The sequence below is a fragment of the Carassius gibelio genome, chromosome A19 (assembly GCF_023724105.1).
Source record: "Carassius gibelio isolate Cgi1373 ecotype wild population from Czech Republic chromosome A19, carGib1.2-hapl.c, whole genome shotgun sequence".
NCBI classification, from domain to species: Eukaryota; Metazoa; Chordata; class Actinopteri; order Cypriniformes; family Cyprinidae; genus Carassius; species Carassius gibelio.
The window spans coordinates 14,696,358-14,707,835 of NC_068389.1; the positions used below are offsets into that span (position 1 = coordinate 14,696,358).

Sequence of the window (11,478 nt, forward strand, 5' to 3'; positions counted from 1 at the left end):
TTCAGCTGACAGGAAGCGCATGTGTCCGTTTTGCACTGCATATTTTTCCCTGATACTGTGGCCTTTAGACACCCTACAGAGAGAAATTTGGCACTAAGGCTTAAGTCCCCATGGGGAACAGGTCGACTGGCCACTCGAAGCCACCTCTCATCCAGAAAACACCCACACACATCCGAGCACAGCACATACTGCAGCTTCAAAGGTACGTACAGTTCATAGAGTGCTTTAAAACCCGTTTTGTTTGTTTTCTGTCTGAGGCTGGTAAGCAGGTAAAGGGAAATGCATCAGTGTTTGGAACAATGATATCAGGATCCAGGGAGCGACCCTCAAGTGTGGCAGCTCAATTTAATTGGTGCTACTCTGTACAATTCACCTAAAGACAGATGCAGGCAGTGTCCCTGCTGGGTTACACAAATAGAATGACCTTTGTGACTGTATTCAGCCACGTACCATCATAATAGCTTGAAGAGAGCAGGCATCCATTACTTTTTTTTTTTTTCGTATCTATATGATTGTCTTTCTCTTTGGCGGATGAGGGGAACTTCAGAGGTCAGTCCTCACCAGCTGTTTGCTGACCCACACATCTTGTGTAGCACCTCTGAAACCTTGTATTGGCAAGAGATGACAGGCTAACCGTTCGTGTAGGCCTGCTGTGATGGAGAGAACTACACATTGGGCAAAGACTTCAGGTTATGGTTGGCAACCTTACAAGCACAAGACTTATTAATCTTTTATAGACTGGAGCACAACAGCGAATATAACACCCTCTAATAAAACACCATTTCCATTAGCCAACAAAGCATACCTTTTGAAAGTGGAGAAAAAGAGCACTGTTTTTTATGTTTTATTTTTTATTCTCATTGTATTGTTTTGATTTGACCCTTTCCGTAAGAAAGTGTCCCATCAAGTACCCGTCATTCCCTTTTTCCTGTTACAGATAAAATGGCTAAAAGTGACTGCTGTGGAATGTGCTGTCCTCATGACCAAACAGGAAAGTAAAGAACTTGATGATATCGGAAGGCTATCTACTCTGAAAACTTTAGAAATATTTCAAAATGACCAAGATTCGTATGAGACGATGAATTTTTGCCCACATTTGTTCATATAAATATTAAGCATGTTAATGTTTTCAGTGTTTTATGAAGTGTTTACCAGGGAACAACTGCTCACTTTGTATGTATCGCTTTGGTAGTTGCACAGTTTGTGATTATGCTTATCTAACATAATGCAGTTATATAACCCAGGCTCATTGGAGAAACATGCCTGTTGGCAAAATTTCTGCAAAACAATATTTTGAACATGATATGTCCAGCGAGTGTCGCTAAAACCATGATTAGCTTTATCCAAAATGGATGAATATGAATCTGGCAAAATTTTATTCATAAGTTGGTTTGATGTACGAACACACATAACAGCAGTAACATGTTTGGAGGTTTGCGAAAATGTAGATGCACGTTTTTCCAATAATCTTCCCCAACTGGGCATATAGGTGCATTCATGGCATGTTTCAATTACAACTTGTAAAAGGTGTTCATAGCCTTGTAGTACTTGTAATTACAACTTGTAAAGATGGATTTTTTTTTCCGACTTGTACCACCCGACTGCTGCAGCATATACAAACACTAAAAATGGCAGCTGCTTCAGCTGTAAAATGCAGTTATTTTGTGATACTTCTGTTTAATAATTACTGACTGAGAAACTTAATAAATACAAAAGACATACAAAGTTTAAGGCATTTTAAGTACTTGTATTTTTGGATTTGTCTATCCACCTTATTTTTAATGTAAGATTGGCGTAACCATTTTTAACTTGAATAACTTAAACTGTAATAACAACATGGCGTGAACGCAACATACTGTATATATCTAACAAAGACCTTATCATTTTCAAAAATGGAACCAGAACTCTTTTCATTAAAATAAATATTAAATGAAATGAATTCATAAATAGATTTTAAATATTGTATATACATTTGGTTGGTATAGTTTGACTTTGATTTTGGCCTTAAATACTGTACATTATGGACTTCCTTATCTGTACCATATCTATCATTCATTTCAGCACTAGACTTTAACTTTGCCGTTTTTAGACATAGGCTCAGTGTTTTGAGTATTTCTTGACCTTGGGCCTCTCAAAAACGAATCACTACTTGAGATATGCTCCCGTATATGGCCACATATCACAAAAGGCAGTTCATCCCAAGGCACAGCCCATTTCCCTGCCTGTCTAAACAAAGGTAATGGCCCTCAAATGCACAGTCAACCACTAATGGTCATTTACGCAAGTCTTGGTTCTCATTTTGTAATCCTCATACATAATGTCTCCGTTTATCTTCAGTCCTGTGATGTTTTTTATGAAGATTGTTTTTAGTTATGGCAGATTTCACATTGCTCATGCACTTTGTGTAGCTAGGGAGCATGTCCTCTGTTAAAGGAGGATCTCTTTTATCCCAGTCTAACCCTGATGTAGGGTAGCCGTCATGCGCCACAGGAAGAAAGAGATGTTTTTTCCCCTCAAATGATGGTATTTGAGCTCTAGCTGGTGCTTTTCTAGAAGAAGTCGCTCTAATAAGTTTATTAATCTCCTCCTCGCATTGATATCTCCTCTCTAGTCGATGGGTTACAGCTAGCTGAAGCAGATGGAGAAGCTCCACAACGTTGAGGAGAACAGAGACTGCGGCAATGACCTGCGTGTATATGGTGAAGATTGTTTTTTCTGTGGGTCGGGAGACAAAACAGTCCACCGTGTGAGGACAGGGAAACCTCTCGCACTCGTACTTGGCCTTGATAACGAACCCATAAAGGATCCATAGACCCACAATGAAGCCAATCTCTATGAGAATCTTTAGCACAAGGCTGGTCGCATAAGCACACAGCAGTTTCCCTTTGAGCTTTGAAGGGACTTGAGGTTTGTGATTTTTCTCTATTTCCTTCTCGTTGCTCACTTCCTCTTCCTCCTTTATTACCTCCAGCTTAAACTCGTTGGTTTTACTATGTCTCTGTGTTCTCCCTTCCTCATCTGGCTTACCTTCTGACCTCTTTGCATTTCTAGTCCTCAGGGCCACGTAGCCAAAGTAGAAAATGGTTGGTGCTGAGACGAAGATGACTTGCAGAACGAAGAAACGGAAGTGGGAGATGGGAAAGGCCTTGTCATAACAGACGGACTCACAGCCAGGCTGTTTGGTGTTGCAGACAAAGTCAGACTGTTCGTCGTCCCATGCAGATTCGACCGCTGTGCCAAGCACAAGCATGCGGAAGAGGAAGAGCACGGTTAGCCACACTCGCCCCACGCCAGTCGAGTACTCCTGACCTTCCTCTAGCAGGTGCTCCAGAAAACCCCAGTCAGCTCTGGACATCCTCTGCACAAGCAGAAATACAGGCTTGAGAATGTGAACCATATATAGAAACACTTTCTCTAAATTATCCAGATAGACCTCAGTAAACAGCATGAGTCACTTTTAAAATTACCTCAAAGAATAATGCCTCTGATTTTTCAGGTTGTCCAGATTTAATAGGGAACAGACTGATTCTGTTTCCATTTCTCCTGCAATTATTGAAGCAGGTTGCATCTGGAAACATATTTTTCTGTTTAATCATTTATAATTTTGCATGGGCAATTTGTACGTTTGTTGAAGTGAGATCATTTTATCAACAGCTGTAAAATGTACTGAAGTGATTCTGTAGGCTGTGGAGAAGTTTGGCTTGTTAACATTTGCTCATTAATTATTTAGCACTTTAAGTCATATATATATATATATATATATATATATATATATATATATATATATATATATATATATATATATATATATATATATATATATATATATATATACATACAGTGGGGCTCGAAAGTTTGGGCACCCCTTGCAGAATCTGTGAAAATATGAGTAATTTTCTAAAAATAAGAGAGATCATACTAAATACATGTTACATTTTATTTAGTACTGTCCTGAGTAAGATATTGTACATAAAAGATATTAACATTTAGTCCACAAGACAAAAAAATGCTGAAATTATTAAAATAACCCTACTCAAAAGTTTGGGAACCCTTGGTTCTTAATACTGTGTTCTGTTACCTGATGATTCTCGACTGTCTTTCTGTTTTGTGATGGTTGTGCATGAGTCCCTTGTTTGTTCTGAACAGTTAAACTGAGCAGCGTTCTTGTACTTAATTCGTGTACCGGGAAACATATAAGTATCTTCTGTTGCTTACGAAGGGCAGAACTAAATGGAAAAAAAATTATATTTCAACAAAATAAGACAAATTTTCCCATCTTCATCGTGTTCAAAAGTTTTCTTAATGCATCTTGTTTCCTTCTGGAGCATCAGTGAATGTTTGAATCTTTTTAAATAGTTGTGTTTGAGTCCCTCAAATGTCCTCAGTGTGATAAGGTGTATCTCAAAATCATTAAGTCACTGCTTGAAAGGGTTCAAATATGCAAATATGCTGGAAAACTGAAGAATCTGCAGGACCTTAAAGATTTTTCTGAAGACTGCTGCTCAGTTTAACTGTTTAGAACAAACAAGTAACTCATGCACAATCATCACAAAACAGAAAGACAGTCGAGGATCATCAGGTGACAGAACACAGTACTAAGAACCAAGGGTTCCCAAACTTTTGAGTGGGGTTATTTTAATAATTTCAGCATTTTTTTTTTTGTCTTGTGGAATAAATGTTAATATCTTTTATGTACAATATCTTACTCAGGACAGTACTAAATAAAATAAAACATGCATTTAGTATGATCTCTCTTATTTTTTGAAAATTACTGTCATTTTCACAGATTCTGCAAAGGTGCCCAAACTTTCAATCCCCACTGTGTGTGTATATATATATATATATATATATATATATATATATATATATATATATATATATACATATATATATATATATATATATATATATACATACACACATACACACACGTTTGGGCTTGGTAAAATTGTTTTATGTTTTTGAAAGAAAATGGATATTCCAGTAATCAGTCTTACACGATCTTTTAGAAATAATATTAATATATGCTATATTTGCTGCTCAAGCAACATTTCTTTTTGTCACCAGTGCTGCTTAATAGTTTTGTGGAAACTGTATTTTTAATTCTTTATTTATTTTCAGGATTATTTAAGTTCAAAAGAATTGCATTTATTAGAAATACAAATAGTTTATGGCATTATAAATGTCTTACCGTCAAGAATGATCAAACAAATGTTTCCCAAACTTTGAACAATACTATATTGGAATGCACAGTATATAATTTAGCTCCCTATCTGTCAGTCACTACGAGTTATGCCATAGTGACATTAGTTATGACCCTCATGTTATGTCACGACACAACGTTTCCGTTCCCTTCATCAGGGAACAAGGGTTCAAATGTAACCGAGATGTTATCAGCCATGATTAGTGTTTTGGTTTCTTTTTATATATTTTATCAGTTTAATATTGGATAGTTAATTGTGCAGGGTCATTTAGTCACCTAAAACTCATTTAGTTAAGTTAATATTTCAAAACACTATGGCCGCAGCATTCCCTCTTGAAACAATTCACATTTATGTAAACATCCCATCAAGACTGCTAGACGACAAACTTTTCAAATCTGTTTGCCTATTTATTTTCTACTTTTGGCTGGAGGCTTGGCTTGTTTGCATTTGCTTGCACAAACAGGCAGATGTGTTCAAAACTTCTAAAATGTTTCTAAGTACTGTGTGTCATGGCTGAAGGGGTTATCTTAAATAGATTTAGCCAGAGGCACTGTCTGAAGCAGTTATGTCTTGTATAATAAAGACATATGAATTCTCAGAAAGTTTAGCTCACTGACATTTAACGCTGCCAGGAATCCGGTTATCGGTATTCATCTTTATCAAGCAGCACTAAACAGCTTTCAGAAATATCTCAAATTCTTAAAAATCTAATACAGTTTCAAGTTTCAACTTTCTTTCTTCAATATTATGAATACATATGTAGTCTACATTAAGATATGAATATGTATAGTTTAAAGAAACAAAACAAAAGGACAATAATACGTAATTTGGTTGTCAGTGAAATTTATTTTTTTCAGGACAGCGCAAGTTAAATAAGTTGTTGAATTAAAATGAAATATTACATACACTGTAAAAAATTATCCTGTAAAAAAACAGTAAAATACTGGCAGCTGTGGTTGCCATTATCATACTGTTAAAATACAGTGTGTTACTGTTTTTGAAATTAACAGCTAAATACCGTTTTGACAACTACAGTATAAAACTGTAATTTTACAGCCTGGTATTTAACAGCTAGATGCTGTAGTTGTCAAAACAGTATTTAGCTGTTAATTTCAAAAACAGTAACACACCGTATTTTTACAGTATGATAATGGCAACCACAGCTGCCAGTAGTTAACTGTTTTTTTACAGTATTAGTTTTTACAATGAAACCCCAATAATTTCAATTCTAAATGCTATTATAACCCTGCACGTTATTTTTTGTCATGGATTACAAAAAAGGAATAAAGACAAGTTAGTATTTTTTTTTTATTATTCTGATACAACACCAGATAAATTCTGCTCAATTATTGTAAACTAAAATAGGCAAATAAAAAAATACTAGTCAAGTACTATTCAGTGCATACAATTAAACACCCATCAAAATGCAAAAATGTCTGAAAAATAAGAGGATAATATCTTCAGTGAACAATGATTTAAAAGGAATAGTTAATCCCAAACAATAATTTATCCCATAATTTACTCACCCTCAAACCATAAGTGTATATAGCTTTCTTCTTCCAGCCATAATGCATAACATCCTTCCCAGATTTGTAAAGTTTGTGAAGCTCCAATAAACGAATCAATAAAGCATAAAAGTTATCGATATGTATCCAGTGGGGTTAATAAATGTCTAATAAGGAAAGCCATGCCTTTTTTAAGAAAGATATCTTTATTTTATAAATTCATAAAATATAATCATGGCATGACCATATGCGTGTTCATAATTGAGTTGAGTTCTGGCGGAAGGGTGACCTCTGACCTGACGCATGACGTAGGACGTATGGCGTCAGGTTTGAACTGACGAATGCGTCACATCTACATCCATTATCGGTGCGCAAAAAGCAGAAACTTGAATACCGGCGAGAGATTTTATGGTAGTTCACGTTGACTAAAACACACAAGCAAAAGCGTTTTGGAAAAAAAACTTTTTTGGCAATCACAGACATTCGCATTCGGACAGGATTAGATTAATCTGAGGACCCTCGAGTTTGACGAAAAACAGTAGGTCATTTGCTCTGGAATTATCACAGAGGTTGTGTGAGAAAAAGACAGACATGGCAGATTCGGACAGGATTCAAATCTCAAAGTACATCTGTCAAGCATAAATTTCTCTAACGTCCCCCTGTGAAGCTAGTCCCGTCCGAATAGGTACTGCTGTTTCTGGAAGCCAGTGATTATAGCTGATAAAAGTTATAAACATGGATATTTTTCTTACAAAAAACCATCGCTTCACTTCATTAACCCCCTGGAGGCTTATGGATTTTATGATGGATGGATGCGGTTTTTGGAGCTTCAAAAACTCGGGATCTATTCAATGCCATTGCAAAGCTGGGAAGCCAGAATATTATTTTCTCTTTATAACTCCGACTGTGTTCGGCTCAAAGAAGAAAGTAAGGATGGCTTGAGGATTCTATTGTCACCATACTAATACTAACATATTAATTAGAAATAAATAAAATAAGTCCAAACTTGTTACCTTTGAAGGAATTCTAGTGTGGATGCTGCTTCCTCTTGGTACTGCAAATTAAAAATGTAATACGAAGAGAACAATGCAGCAAGTCCAGAGATAAAGGTTGGCTGCACACCCTCGCAGATTATTCGGCCTTCGAGGCTGATCATCCATTGTTTCATCCATTGGCCCGGATTAACACCTGGATCATAAAGGAATGGATAAATTAATGGTTATTCTATGATCTCTGGAGAGTTTGGTGTAGAAAAGGTAGTTAGAAATTAGTACATTATTTTATAACCTGAAAAAATGCACACAATGTCATGTCTTACAATTTAACAAAACCTACAATATCTCTATAAAAATAAAAAAAGGAAAAAGAAAGGTTGTTTTAGTCTGTTTTTAACTTAAAGGAGAACTCCGGTGCAAGATGAACCTCGGGTGTAGTAACACATTGGTACCAAGTCGAATGTTCTCTGGGATTTTTTTTTTTTTTTTGATTTTGCGCCGGAGTTCTCCTTTAATGCTAAGCCAGCCTCCGAGAGGGAAAAAAAGTGTACAATACAATAAAGTGTAGTGATTTTTTTGTAAAGACTCAAAGTTGTCTTTGATTAATAAAAATGTCCTCAAATTCAAACCAGCACAGTGTAATAAAACATGATTCAAAGACAGTAAACTCTAGAATGAAGCACTTAAATGTGAATCCTTTCATAATAGTAAAACTTTTTTTTGTAAAATAAATTGCAGACATGTCTAATATGATATACTTACCAAGCAGGATCAAACGAGGACTCACAGGCAGGTTCCCCATCTTTTCGAGGTCAGCAGGAGTGGCAGACATCTATTGTCAAAGATAACAATTTAAGACAACTGACTAATCTTAACGTGATACTTGCTGATAACGTTGATAATATTCTACAGAGGTAAAAGGCTTTTTGTACTCAGAACAGGAACATATTCAAAAAAATATTATATTTTGATGGGAGTAAATGATGAGAGGACTATCATGTTTGGTTGAACTTGACAATGAGCTGACATTGAAACATGTTGTAAAGAACAGATCTAGATAATAACTACCGAAGCCATCGATTCTCGTTAAAATACGTTATAAAATGGCTGAAACAGATGCAGTGCAAGACGCTGTTATGCTGCTATTAGTAGCTGCAATAAAGTCAGCAGCGGTTTGAAAAGGCACCTTTACAGTGGCTAATTAGACAAGAATTTAAAATGTTGTTCATACCTCACTTACCATTTACTTACAAAAAAGCACGTTTCATAAACACTCGTAATTCGAAATTAAATTCGAGTTTTACTCGTAAAACTCAAACTTCATAAGTCACTTGCATGCTTGGCAGTAGTCTACACACGCGTTTTGAGTGTGCATGCAAATCTTACCTGTTCACTAACTGGATTCACTGGATATTGCTATTTTAATTATAAGTAGCCTAAGTTGATAACACGGCGATTAAAATAAGCGCGGAGCGGCAGATTTGTCTATGTCTCTAGATGTCTCTCATGGACTGAATGCGCACGTTAACATTACGACACAAGAAAAAAAAAATACTGAATGATCTAGTTAATAACTACCGAAGCCATGCATAGATTTTCGTTAAAATGTCTGAAACAGATGCAGTGCAAGACGCTGTTGCTGCTATTATTTTTTTGCGATCAAGCCAGCAGCGGTTTGTTGACCTAGTAATTACAAGAATTTAAAATGTTCCTCACTACCATTTACTGACAATAAATAAATAAATTGTACATGTGCCAGTTTCATAAACACTCAAAACTCAAACTTCATTATTCACGTGTATGCTTGACTAACTTATCCTACACACATGTTATGAGTGTGCCTGCAAATGTTAACCGTTCACTAACCGGATGCACTGGATCTTTATATTGTTATTTTATAAGTAGGCTACTTAAAAGGGCGATTAAATTAAGCGCGGAGCGGCTAATTAAGTTATACCGGCAGATAAATTATTGTCTATGTCTCTATCTCATGGACTGAAATGTGCACATAACACAAAAGAAAAAAAGATTGATTTCGTTCATTCCCATTCATATTACTTGGATAAAGTTTGGTAAAATATGCAGGTTGGATGAAAATTAGGGATTCTTACCTGTGTTGTGTAATAAAGATGGCTGTATGATGGCAGTCTGGGATCGGTTGACCAATTATTTGCCTATAACGTTAGTTAAAACACATAATTTAATTGAGGCATCTGATTTAAATCACAGAAGCTTTATTAGAAGTTTAAGATGTTATATTTTAAAGTAATAGGTCATTTAAAGATAATAAAATAATAAATCGTTGCAAACCTACCTCAATCTGATATTCCAAACTGGCGCCTTGTGCTCATTGGATGAAAATAGGGTATAGTACTGTTAAATAACAGTGTCAAATTGTTGTTGATCGACCACGCAACCCGAAGTGAACAAGTCTTCCCATAATGCATTGTAAAAAAAGCAAAATGCTGTTATTACATGGAAACAGCAATTTGCTGTTAAATTTCCATGTAAATTTACAGGAATTTTTTACAGTGTAGCTTCGCTCTCATAGCGTGGTCAAAACTGAACTCTAAAACAGTTTATCAATGAGTGCTCTTACCTGTCAACCCTGTTTTATGTTTATCCTCGGTTGTCTGTTTAAGGAGATTCTGCCGCTGAGTTTTCTTAGGACTTGTGGTCGAAGCACAGCTGCTTAATCAGAAAAAAAAAAAGAAACAAGTGAGGGAAAGGGAACTTTCCCATGCCTTACAGTGGCCCTCCCACAGGAACTCAGTGCAGGAAAAGGAAAGGATGGATTCAAAAATAGACTTTCTGTGCTGAGCCTTTCAAAGACCAATTTCGTCATGGAGAATTACAGTGTTTGAGAATTAATATTGCGGTCTGACCTATTTTGAACTTCAGTTTCAGGACATATACAGTACATCTGTTTCAACATGTATATCAAAGCTTACCCTTATGTAAAGACAAAATATTGTTTTTAGTTTGTACTTAAAAATACATATTGAGCAAAAGCCTACATCATGGTTTAAAATAATAACCTATGCAGTTATGTAATTGATGTGCAACTGTATACTCATCAGCAGAAATGTATGAAGAAACAGATCTGTGTATTCTCTGTCTTCACCACAGGGAGGCCCTATAGACTTGCAATAAAGAGGCAGATGAACGCATAGAGGAATGCACATTCTAAACGTGACTAATTATTGTTATTTAATTGTTAATTTTAGCACAAATCGATCTTTTTTTTTTTCTTCTTCTTCCATGTGCAGGTTAAAGAACAACATGAAATGAAATGCTGCCTTAAAAGTCATAATAAACTGATGGCCAGAATAATTCAGAAGGTTCAATAGTAAGCTGGATCCACGTTTCATCCTTCCTAATACCTCAGTGCATTCGATTATAAGAGAAGATTATCTTTTGATTGAGGTAACTCATGCCCCCATGGATTGTATTATTATTATTATTATTATTATTATTATTATTATTATTTTTTTTTTTTTTTTTTTTTTTTTCATTTGGGCTAAATCCTCATGTTTATAGCTCTGGGGGGGTTCCATCTGTTTAAAGTGATTATTTAATTTAAAGCAAAAAGCTTGTTTTGCGCTCACTTATTCAATTTTTGGAGGAATAACATTAATAATTCACGTACATATAAAATATTCATTCTCATAATGCTATTTATCCTCTTCCTTTGTTTGCTGCATTTTGCAGAGCACAGGCCGTAGAAAAGAAATATGCTCCTAAAGCCTGATGAACTCCTTTGGTAATTCCTAG

The 11,478-nt window shown here is 35.6% G+C and overlaps 1 protein-coding gene across 3 annotated transcripts; it reads right to left on the bottom strand.

Moving 5' to 3' along the window:
• Positions 1-1,351: 1,351 nt before the first annotated feature.
• Positions 1,352-10,627, bottom strand: LOC127934918 (gap junction alpha-6 protein). 3 transcript variants are annotated; one of them, XR_008147939.1, is made up of 5 exons: positions 10,304-10,627; positions 10,019-10,136; positions 9,816-9,878; positions 8,467-8,536; positions 7,658-7,897 (listed from the first exon to the last, which is right to left on the bottom strand). XR_008147939.1 is itself a non-coding variant. In XM_052532468.1 (3 exons), exon 3 carries the CDS (start codon positions 3,353-3,355, stop codon positions 2,309-2,311), a length of 1,047 nt encoding a protein of 348 aa, XP_052388428.1. In that variant the 5' UTR covers positions 3,356-3,358; positions 3,468-3,568; positions 10,304-10,487; the 3' UTR covers positions 1,352-2,308. The 3 variants fall into 3 exon arrangements, 2 of the variants coding, with proteins under 2 accessions (XP_052388428.1, XP_052388427.1); XM_052532468.1 differs by lacking the exons at positions 7,658-7,897; positions 8,467-8,536; positions 9,816-9,878; positions 10,019-10,136 and adding exons at positions 1,352-3,358; positions 3,468-3,568 and having other exon boundaries at positions 10,304-10,487; XM_052532467.1 differs by lacking the exons at positions 7,658-7,897; positions 8,467-8,536; positions 9,816-9,878; positions 10,019-10,136 and adding an exon at positions 1,352-3,358 and having other exon boundaries at positions 10,304-10,479.
• Between the last annotated feature and the right edge of the window lie 851 nt (positions 10,628-11,478).